Source organism: Trachymyrmex septentrionalis, unplaced genomic scaffold (genome assembly GCF_001594115.1).
Source record: "Trachymyrmex septentrionalis isolate Tsep2-gDNA-1 unplaced genomic scaffold, Tsep1.0 scaffold234, whole genome shotgun sequence".
Classification (NCBI taxonomy): Eukaryota; Metazoa; Arthropoda; class Insecta; order Hymenoptera; family Formicidae; genus Trachymyrmex; species Trachymyrmex septentrionalis.
The window spans coordinates 10404-25393 of record NW_017305391.1 but is presented as its reverse complement, the minus strand read 5'-3'; the positions used below and the strand labels follow the sequence as shown (position 1 = coordinate 25393).

The 14990-nt window shown below is 35.4% G+C and overlaps 1 protein-coding gene and 1 pseudogene across 1 annotated transcript; one reads left to right on the top strand and one right to left on the bottom strand.

Annotated features, from left to right (window-relative positions):
• Positions 1-1233: 1233 nt before the first annotated feature.
• LOC108748579 lies at positions 1234-2025 on the bottom strand (annotated as a pseudogene).
• An 8892-nt stretch (positions 2026-10917) lies between these two features.
• On the top strand, positions 10918-12201 carry LOC108748578. Its single transcript, XM_018486822.1, has one exon. The coding sequence runs from the start codon at positions 10918-10920 to the stop codon at positions 12199-12201; it is 1284 nt and encodes a 427-aa protein (XP_018342324.1).
• The last annotated feature ends 2789 nt before the right edge of the window (positions 12202-14990 follow it).

Sequence of the window (14990 nt, the reverse complement as noted above, 5' to 3'; positions counted from 1 at the left end):
AAAATAATTTTTTGAAGTGCTTCGAGGATTGGAAAAAACGTTGGCACAAGTGTATAATATCTGATGGGGATTACTTTGAAGGGGACAAAATAGATATTCATGAATAAATAAATAATTTTTGAAAAAACACAAAATTCGCGATACTTTTTGAACAGACCTCGTATATAAGTATGTAATCTATAAAAATATTGGATGCCAATTAATTTAGCAATTAATTTATTCTAATACGTATATTTTGTATTATATTACTATATAGTATTCTACAATTACACAATTATGCGAAACTGTTCAGAAACGCGTTGACAAGAGGAAGAGTAGTTGTTCTTCGAAACAGAAATTGACTGTCTAATAAATCGGTATACAGGTTTAGAACAACCCTGAAGAGATATCCCTGAAGAGATGTATTTCTGATCGAATTCTAAGACTGATCGAATTCTAAGATGATTTTTCCTTTACGAAAATTTTGTCCGAAGTTTAGTTTTCAAATTACAAGAAGAAATAGCGTATCACGGGTCGCGTATAGGAGACATTTAAATTAAATTAATATTTAATAGGTGATATACAAAAAATATAAATTGACATTTCGGCTATTGATTTTAGCCATCTTCAGAAAACTATTAAATCCTACCCTATAATTTCTCCTTATGATAGTACTTGTTAATCCAAGAATAATGATATGTCCATAGTATACGAATGGAAAAGCACAATCTTCGGTCCACGAAGTTACTTTGCTCCTTGGCCGAAATATTAAGCTCAAATTGTACACAATATCAAACAATGGTAACTCATAAGGCTAAAAACTATGCTCACCATAAGTTTCGTGCGCACCTCCGTTCAGTCAAAAATCCATAATTAATGGTTAAAATCGTCAGATCGTTACAATAAATTAACTAAAATATATATAAATAATTAAAACGGAACAGAGACGTCAACGCTCTTTGACGGTCATTTTATTATAAACGAATTTTTGTTAAGACAAAAACAACTAAAGGACAAACATTGATATTGACATATAATACATGTATTAAAACATAAAAGTTAATTTACAATCTATTAAGAATATCGATATGTGAACGTTCGAAAGACAAATTTACAATTTATTAAGAATATCAATATACGATCGATCTAAATCATCGGTGTCCTTTTTTTAATTAAGATTCTTCTTACTATTGTGTATTATCTCAGAAATTAAACGTTTATAACACATCGGTCAATAAGTCCCCGGTCTAGCAAAGAAAACACAAGTGTTACATAAAAATTCGAATTTATTCATCAATATAGTTTCCTTTTAAGGCAATACAATCAGTCCAACGCCTTTCCAAACGTTCGATGCCGGTTTTGTAGAACGATTTTGGCTGACCCTCAAAATACGCATCAGTTTCGGCGATGACCTCCTCATCCGATCGAAATTTCTTCCCAGCGAGCATTTTTTTGAGCTCAGCGAATAGGAAATAGTCGCTGGGAGCCAAATCTGGCGAATACGGTGGGTGCGGGAGCAGCTGGAAGCCCAACTCGTTCAATTTAACCATCGTTGCCATCGACTTGTGACACGGTGCATTTGATCCACAGTGAGCAAACGCGGCACCCACTTCGAACACAGCTTCCGCATCGACAAATGATCGTGTAAAATGGTAAAAACACTTCCCTTGGATATCTTTACGATGTCAGCAATATCATCCAGCTTTAATTTACGGTCGGACAAAACCAATTTATGGACCTGCTTGATTTTTTCGGGGACAACTGCCTCATTTGGGCGACCAGAGCGGTGTGCATCGTCGGTGTCCGTACGACCGCGTTTAAAATCAGCATACCAGTCGATAATTGTTGATTTGCCTGGGGCAGAGGTGCCATAATGTTTGTCCAACCACTGTTTTGCCTCAACGGTGTTTTTTCCCATCAAAAAGCAGTGTTTAATGAGCACACGAAATTCCTTTTTTTCCATTGTTATGAAAATAACCAAATTAGCGTCACTAAAGCTTCAATAACTCACACAATAATGATCCGAATGACATATACATTTGACAGTACGCCTAAAAGGGTCTGGTCTTTCGAACCACTATGTACTTTTTGTGTTAGTGGCGCTCTCTATGTGTCAGACCGGGGACTTATTGACCGATGTGTTAGTAACGTTATAATAACTCTCGACATCCAGAATCTCTATATCATTCCAATTAAAGTCATGATTGTGATGCATTCTATGCTCAGAAATAATGGAATGAAAAAAAAAGATCTTTGCGAATATTATTCTGATGTTCAGCTACTCTTGTTTTCATTTTTCTTCCAGTCTGACCTATTATCCATATGATGCATCACAATCCCTACAGTTGATCTTGTAAACTACATTTTTCTTTTCTTCATTGATTGATTGATCTTTAATGAATTTGTTCAATTTGTTCAAACTAAAGAAGGATACTCTCACTATACTTCCATTAATGAAGTTTTTGAATCTTTCCGAAATGTCTTGTACATATGGAATAGTGAACCATTTTATTTCATGTTTTTTTAACTAATTATTATCAGAATCATTGTTTGTACAATAATTGGTTTTTTAAATAAATTTTATTCTTTTACTAATAATCTTTAAAATAAAATTTATGGGATAATCATTCATTAAAATTTTTATGATCAAATTTTTTGAAATTCTAGATGCGAAAAAAAAATCCTTTGTCCACTATGCCCATATATTATATAACCCTGCTTTTAAGACAATGAATGCTGAGAATAAAAATTGAAAAATCTTCCGGAGAAACTAGGTTTCTGAACAATCAAACTTTAATTTGTTTCTACATATGTAAATGGAGATATCCAAAAAATTAATTATTTATTTTCTCCTATTTCTATTATGGAAAATTGTAATCTCGGATGGAATGAGTTAAACAATATAAAAATATTTTTAGTCTCAGATGTAAGGAGACAAATACGAATATCACATATATAAAATAAAACTATACATGAATAACATAATTATTCAACACTTATTGTTCCAATTCTTGCATTACTAGATCTGAAACCATTGGAGATAATAGTGAACCCATAGAGATACCAAATGAGTACTACTATAGGGAGAAATTATTAGGGTAAGATTTAATATTGTTCTAAAGATGGCTAAAATCAATAGCCGAAATATCAAATTATATTTTTTGTATATCACCTGTTAAATATTAATTTAGAAAAAATTTTGCACATTATTTAGAGCATTGACTCCATATTAGCTCCTTTATAATTAATCTTTTATTTGCAACTATACGGAGTCCAATTATTTTATTAATTTTAGTATATTGTATTATTTAATTGACGAAGATGTTCACTATTATGTTCCACTCTTCGATAGAACTAATTACAGTAATTGGAAGTTTCGATTAGAAGTCCTACTAAACGAAAAAGATCTACTGCGCTATGTTGAAACGCCTTTACCGGAAATTCTGGCGCAGTTTGAAATTGTTGAAAGTGATTCAACTGATGTAAAGGCACAAAAAGAAAAATGTAAGAAAGCAGCATAGAAATCCGCAAAGAAATGCAGAGGTTTTATTATACAGAAAATAGCAGAATCATATCTTGAATACATAAAAGTCAAAATCTCTGTATATGATACTTAGGAAATATTGTACTAAAACAGATCTTTGAAAGAAAAAGCGTTGCAAATCAAATTCGTCTGATAAGGAAACTTCTGTGCATGAAATTCAATCCATTGTAAGAGAGCTTAGAAAACCACATTATGAAATTTGATCGAATTGTGAGGGACTTAAAAGCACCAGGTTCAAACATAGAAGAAAATTATGTTATTTATTATTTGTTACTGACTATGCCATCCGGATATGATGCAGCTATAAAAACAGTAAGTAAAAATCAATTAACGTTAGAAATCATAGTCTTAAACGGTCTAGCTGGATCTTAATGCTTGTATGATTCTTGTGAATTTATATACTACGTATGTAGGTATATTAAGAAAAAAAAGTAACGAAGAAGTAACGACTTGTTATATTTTAACTAACAATAACAGTAATAAGTTACTTTTGCAAATCAATAACGAGTAACGGGAACAAGTTATTTTTTAGGAAAAAGAGAACGATAACAGTAATGAGTTATTTTTATGAGGTGTTATCAACCAATGATTTATATATTACGTATGTAGTCCTTAGAAACGCGCACCAAAATGATTTTTTGATCTTGAAACGCTAACTCTACTAAACTATTGCAGTAATATCACGAGTTAAATTGCTAGTCATTTATGAAATTATATAAAATAGTAAATTATATAAAAAATTATATAAAATAGTATTATAAATAAAAAAATAGTATTGTTTGTAATCTGCCTTATATACGTATATTTAATTTATGAGATATGACACAGAAAGATTTCATTTTAAGAAATTAAATATACTGTAAAGATTATATCATATAATCTTTTTTCCACAAGGATATTTATTGGCATAGAATCTCACATGATCTCATCACCACATGCTACATAGAAAGTTAGTCTATACGTAAACTGTGAATACAATGAAAAAAGGCGTGATTGTGATTTAGACAGCCAATTAGATCGTTAATGTTTCATCTCTGTTTTCTAAAGCTACAGTTACAATTAAACTTTTACGTAGTTAGAAGTAAAGTAACGGTAAAAGTAACTAGTGAAATCGTTACCGTTATTCCAAAAATGTAATTGCGTTACCGTGAACGTTACTCAGAAGAAAATGTAATGTCGTTACCGAAAAAAGTAACTTGTAACGGTAACAAATTATATTATAAATAACGTGTTACTTGCCAACCCTGATATAAATTCACACAAGAATCATACAAGCATTAAGATCCAGCTAGATTTAAAACTTTGATTCCTATAATTGTATTATCACATATACGTTCTATAATATATTATAGTTCTATAATATATTATATTTTCAATTAACTTTATTTTTTGTTAAAGGTTTGACGAGGAAGCCAAATGAGGAACGAAGAAACTCAAATCAAAGAATGAAACTTACAATTAGCCAAATTCTGTGTTTGTTGCACAAATTAAAATTAAGAAAGCAACAAGGAAATTCTAGAAATCAAAGCAATAGTAATCAAGGAAATTTCAAGAATTAGCAAAAAGGCAATGTATTAGGAAATAAGTCTTTTACCTTTGCTTATCATAACTGTTTAACACTCATAAAAGAGCTTAATATAATAAATAACTGCAGTCTTACAGAATAATTCTACTCAAGCTCGCGTTACAGAAGATAATGGAAATCAATCTCAGGAAAGGTCATCACCTAAAGTAGCTTTTACATTCTTATCAAGTGAAGATAAAATAGGAAGATTTTCAAAGGAAAAATGGTACTTAGATTCTGGAGCCAGTGAGCATATTATCCAAGAAAGACAAGATGCACAACATCAGAAAATTGAAAGTATTCATTAACATAAAAATCGCCAAAAAAGAGATGATTTAAGAACAAGTTTTTGACTTAATGATCAGTATAATGATATTATACAATAATTAGCGATATTTTAATTGTGCCGAATTTGGAAACTAACTTAAATAAGAAAATTGGAGATGAAAGGTTTTAAAATCATTTTTGAAAAAGGAATGGGAACAATTTCTTACGGAAATATAATAGTGGCTATAGCTTATATCTAAAAGATACCTAATGTTGAATTATTGTTTTAATAGATACAGATTTTGGGATATCTAGAAGAAAATAAACTTGTGACTGGAAGAGATGTGGTTTTTGACGAGCAAAGCACAGCAAAGAGCTTTCTTAAAGGGATAAGATTTCTATCTAGAAACTGATATTGAAAACAAGGAAGGACTTAGAAGAACCGTTAGAAGAAAAAGAAGAAACTTCTCAGGAAGACAGTAAGGAATTAGAGAATAAGGATATTGAAACACATGAATTGAAAATAGGAGATAATTTGAAAGAGAACCTAGGAATGTTAAAGGCGAATCAAAGTCTTATAGCAAGGAAACAAAATGAATTGACTGATACAGATCAAAGCGAGGAAGAAGAAAGAAGTGGGTTCCTAAACGATTCCAGGAATTCGTTACAGATTTATGGCCAGGATGGAATAATGTGAAAGAGGATTACATGACATATGTTTTATCTGCAGAAGAGTTTGTAGATGATGTTCCTCAGAGTTATAAAAGAATTGAGGAAAGAGATGACAAAGAAGTTTGGAAACAAGCTATACGAGGTCTGGCTATTAAATAACGAGACTGCGCGCGCAGAAGGCGTCCTAGAGGGGTAGGGTGGGAAATGAATGCAGCGTTGGATAGCTGGAAGTGTCTACTATTCCAGTACGAAAACACGTTTTTGTCGCAGTAGTAGTATTTTTTCTATAGAGGTTAGAAACGAACTTGTTTTTTTCTCGTGCCGATAACAATGTGTGACGAAAAACACGAGCAACGGATCAATGTGAAATTTCTCGTTAAATTAAAAAAAACTCCGACTGAGTGCTATAAGTTGTTGAAAGAGGCCTATGGTGAGAATTCTCTATCTCGTGCGCGTGTTTTCGAATGGTATAAACGGTTTTCTGAAGGCCGAGAGAGCACCGAAGATGACCAACGTCCAGGTCGACCTGTCTCTGTTTCAACTCCGCAAACAGTGACCAAAATCAATGAAATTGTGCGCGGAGATCGTCGTATGAGCATTCGGATGATTGCTGAGACTGTAAACGCCGATAAAGAAACTGTCAGAAAAATTTTACATGACGAATTAAACATGAAGAAAGTCTGTGCGAAGTTGGTCCCAAAAAATTTGACCCCTGACCAAAAGCTCGTCCGTCAACAGATCTGCTCAGATTTTCTTGAGAGGTTAGATGAAGAGCCTGAATTGATGGAAAACATCATCACTTGCGATGAAACCTGGATATTCCAATACAATGTTGAAACTAAGCGCCAATCCATGCACTGGAAAACTCCTTCCTGCATCGCCAAGAATGAAAAAAGCAAGGATGTCGAAATCAAAATTTAAAGCCATGCTAATCGTTTTTTTCGACATCAACGGCATCGTGATGACTGAATGGGTTTCAGAAGGTCAAACTGTAAACCAAACTTACTATTTGACAGTTTTGGCAACACTACGAGAGCGAGTTCGTAAGAAACGGCCGGAGTTGTGGAAAAACAAGTCGTGGATCTTACACCAGGACAACGCACCTGTCCATAACGCGCTGTCTGTGAAGCGTTATTTAGCTGCTAGATGCACTCCAGTGCTCGAACACGCGCCGTACTCGCCTGATTTAGCACCCTGTGACTTTTTCCTGTTTCCGAAGATCAAGTCTGCCTTAAAAGGAACCCGGTTCGAGTCGATGGAAAAGGTGAAGCGAAAATCGGCGGAGCTCCTAAATGCTCTTACAAAAGAAGACTTCCAGCATTGCTTTGACCAATGGAAAAAACGAATGAAACGGTATGTGGCGAGGGGAGGGGAGTACATTGAAGGGGAGCATTCAATTGTAGAATAATTTTTAAAATAAAACTCTTTTTCATAAGCAGTCTCGTTATTTAATAGCCAGACCTCGTACATAAAGAAACAAGACATCTCTAATAGAAAACAAAACGATTTACATCGTTGCCTACAGGAAAAAAAGCAATTGACAGTAAATAGATATTCAAAATAGAAAAAGATGGAAATCACTTAAGATGTAAGGCCAGTGATTAAAGGTTGCGCACAAAAGAAGGAACTTGACTATAAAGAAATTTATGCACCTGTTGCAAAATTATTAATGTTAGAATATTACTTTCGGTAATTAACTAAAAAATTTTAGCTCATCAAATGGATGCCTTCTTGCAAGGTAATGTATACGAATATATCTATATGAAGTTACCAAATGATTTCCATACTAAAGATAAAAATGTAGTATGCAAATTGAATAAAACTTTACCTTCACCTACAGAGAGCGGAATTTTTGTTTTGATAGCTTTGTTAAAGAGTTAGAGTTTAAACAATCTAAAAATGATGAATGTTTATATATTTACGAAAAAGAAACTATAATTATGTATTTGTTGCTTTATGTAGATGATCAGAAGTAATAATCTAGAATTTTTAGAAAATATTAAGGAATAATTTAGAAACTAATGAAAGAATTTAAAATGACAGATTTAGATAAATTAAAATTTTTTTGGGGAATAAAGAGAGAGTCACGGAATGTATTTGTCTCAATTAGTATATTTTAAATTTATAGATCTAATATGTGTGACTGTAAGCTCGTAAAAACGCCTATGGAGAAAGGATTTCCATGTGAGAACACCTTGAAGGAACCTGTAATAACTAATAAGTCTCTCCAGGAATTAGTTGAATGTTTTATGTATTTGATGAATACTTCGAGACCTAATCTATTCTCTGTTAATAAATTTAGTAGGTTTCAAGAATGCTCCACGGAAAGCCTTTGGAAGGGCCTTAAAACAAATTTTACGATATCTAAAAGGCACTGCTGAACTAGTCTTACTATTTTCCATTGATTCTAAGCCAAAGGAGAAATTGATAGGATTCGCGGACTGGGCAGAAGACACATTCCAGCAAATGAGAATGGATTGAAATGGATTAAAATGGATTCAAATTTTCAGAAATACGGATTCATGAATGTTAAAATGAATCTTTTTCAATCCTGAATGCATTTTTATTCATTTATAGGAATTGTATAGAGCATATCTCTATACTTTTTAATCTAAAAATAATATTAGCATTTTCTATGCATTGTGAATACTACTTAATTTAGAATTGTAAATAGGAAGTACAGTTTTTTTAATTTAGTTAAATTTAAAAATAATATCAGCCATTTCTGTGCAACGTGAATACTACTTAATTCAATATTCTAAATATGAAATGCAGTTTTTTAATCTAATTGAATAAAAAAAGTTTATATTAAAAAATGGACCATAAATGCTATTTATATTAGATATCGGCGCACGATATCGGCCAAGATTAGATTATCCGACACTTACCCAATGTTATCTCATAGTAATGTAAATTATTTATATTTTATTATATTTATTAAATGATGGTATTTTTATTATATCTATATAATTTCATTACTAGTTTAGCTGGCTGTAATTGAAGTAGAGAGAATGAATAATACATTTATCAATTGAAGATGGTGTAGCGAGTAACGTAGAAAATTCATAATCCAGAGGTTCCCTCTGAATTCGAATCCCATTAAGGTGCGTTTTTTAATAATAATTTGAAGTAGTTGATTTCAGGTATAATTATCATAAATATCTTAGGAATAAAATTTGTAATTCTTAAATATGAATGTTTTTTTTTTTCCGAATATTAAACTAGTGTCAACTCAGATCCATTTCAATCCATTTAATTCATTTTCATGGATTTAAAATACATATTAAAAGAATTTTAATCCATTTTAATTCATTCTCTCGTTTACTGGATATGCAAATGTAATAATTAAATATATTTTTTGTACCATGTTCTGTTTTGGATTGGCATCCTCAAAAATTTGATTAACAATCTTGATTCTTCTATGTATGTGCCATAACCATCAATCTTAACCGATTTCCTAAATCTTGTACCTCATATACTTGAGCAAAAATTTCAATGGGATAATAAGAATTACATCCCTTATGAAAAAATAGCCTCAATTTTGGACATTAAACACTCAAAAAGAACGTTTAAATTTAGATGTTAAACACTTAAAAAAAAAATTTTGGTGTAATTTTGGACTGTCCACTAAAGGTTACATCCAATTAAAGATTAACACCCAAAAAAAACCATAAAAATAAATGGCTTTATTATATAAAATTAATTAAATCTGTTTTATTCCTAAAATAATATTATTAATTTACAACATTTTCCGAAATACATACGACAAAATTATAATTAAAGAAACGCTCTCTCTCTCTCTCTCTTATTTGAAAATTAATTTTCTTATTTTTCTAAGCGGTCACCCATCCAATATCGTACCCCATCCAACGGTACTTGACCACTGCAATTTTATGGAAATTGCTGCTTCCATGATCAAAGAACACTGAATGTTAGTATATAACTATGATATATCTCAATAGGACTTCAACATTTTTAGGACTGCAAGGAATATCTTTTTAACAAACTTTGGAAACATAATCTGGATGCTCTTGTGTTTTATATTATCCTTGTTTCACATAGAATATTCAACAAGGTTTCAACAAGGATAAAACGATGAGGGCACTCGGATGTTTTCGAACGCAGCCTAGATAAAGTTTGTCAAAAAGATGTTTCATTCCTTACGAAAAAAACTTTCAATTTTGGGTGTTAACACTTAAATTTAGATGTTTACCATCAAAATTCAGTGTTGACCATCAATATTGGATATACGTTGAGATTTGACCGTCAACATTGGATGTCAGTTGAGAGTTGGGCATCATTGTTGAGTGTCGGTTGAGTGTCAGTTAAGCATTGAGTATCAATGTTGAATGTCAGTTGGGTGTGACCATTAAATTCGGTGAATAGTTTGGTGTATACATCATACTATATACCGAATTTGATGGTAACACTCAATCGCGGTTTACTCATGACACTCAGTAGATGAGTATAAATCTTAAACGGTTTAATAACCTTTGAATGTCATTTTCAAAATTGAATGTAAGTATTGTGGAATGCGCGGTTCGCGCCCAAGAGACACGCGTAACCCGCGTGCAAGGCATCGCGGGAGCGTTTCCGTTCACGTGTTCGGCCGTTAGCTTTAGTCTTTGTTTCCCCCGTTTGCGCTCATTGTGCCGTGCGCCGCGATACGCGAACAAAGCGAGACTAGACGAGGTTATAGTTTGTAGTGAGAGTCAGTGGATTGCGTTGTCGAACAAAGAGCGTGCATATTCACCGAACAGTATTTGAGTGTCTTATTCTTCTTCCTGCGATCCATCAATTTGGCGCAACAACATTCTGGGGACCGTGACAGGACTTCGAGGCTTCACGTTGTTGGCCATTACGCAGCAAGTAAAGATTTACAGAAGAAGTCATGGACAGAGTGAAGCTCGCACAAAAAGTAACGCGCATTGCGTTTACGAGGGCATACGCTGTTTTCCAAGCGGAAAAGGCGAGGCAACCGCTGGACATAACCTCGCTACAAGTCGCGTACGCGCTGGTGCAAGATAAAGCAAGCGAACTCAAGGAGTTGAGCCTGAAACTACGGAACTTGATGATCCAAGCCGAAGAATCCGAAGAAGCCCTCTGCCGAGAAATAGAGCATGCGGACGAATATGCAGCGAAGTATCATCAAGCGAAATTTGAGGTAACCGGATTGATTGAGAGGCAAGAAGCTCACGAGTCCACGCTGCCGGCACAGTCTCCATCTCGACGGTCGTATTCTGCACTCGCGATGACACAGGAAAGTATGCGCACACTAAAATTACCAAAGATTGAATTAAGAAAATTTGGAGGCGATATTAAAGATTGGCTACCGTTTTGGGGGACGTTTAAGAAAATTCACGTGAATCCAGAATTGGCTAAAGAAGATAAATTTCATTATTTAGTACAGTCTATGGAAACGGGTTCGCGTGCATGTGAAGTAGTAAGTAGTTTCCCGCCAACGGCGGAGAATTATGAGAAAGCCATACAGAGCCTCGAGTCACGTTTTGGCAAGAAAGAATTGTTGATTGAATTTTACGTGCGTGAACTTTTAAAGTTAGTTTTGAATAAGAGTAAAAAGGTGTCGCTTGCGACGATTTATGATAAATTAGAAACGCATATGCGATCGCTTGAGACTCTAGATGTAACAACAGATATGTGTGCGGCGATGTTATTTCCGTTGGTAGAATCTGCGCTGCCAGAAGAAACTTTGCGAACGTGGCAACGAGTAATGACGTCGTCAACGCTGCAAACAGATACATCTAGTATAAATCGCACAGCCAAGGATCGTCTTATTAATTTGATGTCTTTTCTAGGAAGAGAGGTTGAGAACGAAGAGCGTATTCTAATGGCTAAGACATATTTCGAGAGTAGCGATACCCAGGCATCTAAAGATAAAGATAAGAAGAGAACGAGATGCGATCAAGGTCAAGGAGTAGCTACAGCAGCTGGTTTATTATCCGTGAAAGAATCCAAGGCACAACCATGTTTGTTCTGTGGAGAGAAACATCATAGTTCGAGTTGTGAAAAGGCGAAAGGCATGGATATGGACGAGAGATCTAAGATCGTTAAAGAAAAAAATGGCTGTTTCAAATGTCTAAAGGTAGGACATAGCTATAAGAAATGTTACAGCAAAGAAAAATGTCCCTGGTGCAGTAAAGGACACTGCCTCTAGATGTGCCGAAATCTTTCGAGTAATAGCCAGAAATCGGTTGATGAGAGGCCCAACGGTTCAAAATTCAACGAGGGAAATAGTTGTTTGGCTAATATTTCAAGTGCCAAAATATTATATTTTTATCTATACTGAAAATCAGGATGCGTGGACCGAGAAAGTGTATCTGTTCGTGCCATTGTAGATACAGGCTCACACAGATCCTACATTTTGAAGAGGTTAGCAAGGGATCTAGGATACGAAGCAGAAGGTGAGCAAACGATGGCGCAGTTACTTTTTGGAGGAACGAAGACTAAGCCTCAAAAACACAAAAGCTATCGGATCCACATTGGTAACTTGGAAGGAACGTATAAGTGTAATTTTATAGCCTTACAACAAGACACTATTTGCCAAGATGTTCCCAACATAGGCACCGGGTTGTGGACGGAGGCGCTTAAAGAGAAGAATGTCCATCTAAGCGACACCGGTGAAAGTAAAGAGTCTATTTCTTTGTTGATCGGAGCGGACGTTGCGAGCAAGCTATTTACAGGCAAAATCATACAACTGAACCAAGGAGCAACGGCTATCAAGACGAAGCTTGGATGGACGATTTTAGGCAGAAATTCAGAAGAAAGTAGTGACACAGACACTACGCTGATGGTCGTCTCCATGTTTTCTCAAGAGGCCAGCGTGTCAGATTTATGGAAACTAGACACGTTAGGAATTACTGACCCGATCGAGAGCATAAGTAAAGAGGCACGACAAGAAGAAATTAAGGCATTGCTTCAAGAGACAACAAAGATTACCGAAGAAGGACGTTTCGAAGTCATCTTACCCTGGAAGGATAATCATCCGCCCTTGCAAGATAACAGGGACATGGCTAAAAGAAGATTGGATGTCGTCACGAAGAAATTGAAACAAGAAAACTTATTCGACGATTACAATACAATCTTCAGCAACTGGCTCGAGGAGGGTATTATAGAAAAAGTACCTGTGCATGAAGTTGACAGAGAGAGTTACTACCTTCCGCATCGACCAGTTGTCAAGAGAGAAGGAACCACTAGGATTCGACCCGTTTTCGATGCCTCGGCCAAGAAGAAGGAAACGCCGTCGCTCAACCAGTGTTTAGAAACGGGACCCAATCTTATTGAGCTTGTTCCAGCATTGCTGCATCGATTCAGAGAAAAGAGGATAGGAGTAACAGCAGATATTGCTAAAGCCTTTTTACAAATTAGCGTTTCTCCATCAGATAGAGATGTCCTAAGGTTTTTGTGGTGGGATACTAACGGCGAAATCGAGACTTATCGTCATCGTCGGGTTGTTTTTGGAATAACTAGCAGCCCTTTCCTTCTAGGAGCCACCATAAAATTACTCATTGAGAATACGTTAAATTCTACTGTTTCGACACACGAGAAATTAATTTACAAGAAATTGCTAAGATCCTTTTACGTTGACGATTGCATCACCAGTGTCGATTCTTACGAGGACTTCGAGATTTTTCAGAGAGAAGCAAGTTCCGTTTTGGATAAAGCAAGATTCGACTTAAGAGACTGGAAGTACACAGGCCTGAGATGCAAGACTCGATCGACAGTACTTGGACTAATATGGAATACTGAAGAGGATACTCTTTCGTTGTCGGGTTTCCCCCTACAACCCACCGCAGAAAGGATAACGAAGAAAATTGTTTTATCGCACGTGCAGAAGGTTTTTGACCCATTAGGAGTGATCTGTCCTGTGTTGATGAAAGCAAAACTACTGCTACAGCGCCTTTGGAGCGAAGGTTTAAATTGGGACGCGGAAATTGATCCGGATAGAAAAAAGGAGTTCTTGGATTGGGCGCAGCAACTGGATCTTCTCCGGATCTTGAGGTTCCCACGCTGGATTTTCGGTGAGATAAGAAATACAGATACATTGTCCCTGCATATGTTCGTAGATGCAAGCAAAGATGCATATGCCGCTGTTCTTTTCGTGCGTATCGAATCAGACACGGAAGTCAAGGTTCATCTGGTGGAAGCTAAATCGAGAATAGCACCCAAAAGCAAGAAAACGATACCGCGTCTCGAATTACTGGCTGCTTCCATTGGAGCGCGGATGATGCATTCTTTCGACAAGGCAATGGATTATCGAGATATTAAAAGATATTTTTGGAGCGATTCGACTACTGTTCTAGCATGGATACGACAGACAAAGCAATGGGCTGTATTCGTGTGGAATCGCGTTCAAGAAATAAGAAGTATCACAAATGTCGAGTCTTGGAGATATGTGCCGGGGGTTATGAATCCTGCGGATTTACCTTCACGAGGATGTGATGCCAAGAAATTACTCGAGTCAAGATGGTGGGAGGGGCCCGAATGGCTAAAGCTGCCCCCGGAAGAATGGCCGTCCAAAGAAGAAGAGATTAACGAAGAGATAGTCAATATAGAGCTGCGTAAAACTTCAAGTCGACTTAAAGAAGAGACTCCCCCTAAAGCTACGACAGAAGGAATCGCTATGATTGCTGGTGAAAAAGACGTCCCTTGGTACTTGGAAAGATTTTCAAGCTACGCGAAGATCTTACGAATGATAGCATGGGTGTTAAGATTTACTAATAATTCCCGAAGAATCCACGCATCAGTCGGAGGAGAGTTAAGCGCGAAAGAAATCAGTACAGCAGAATTACTCCTCTGTAAATTAGCTCAGAAAGAATCATTCATGGGAGTAAATGATCCACGGCTGCGAGGATTGAACGTCTTCGAAGAAAAGGGAATTATGCGTATTAAAACAGCAGTTTCTAATCGTCAAGACACTTTCTGTTTTAGATATCCTATAGTGTT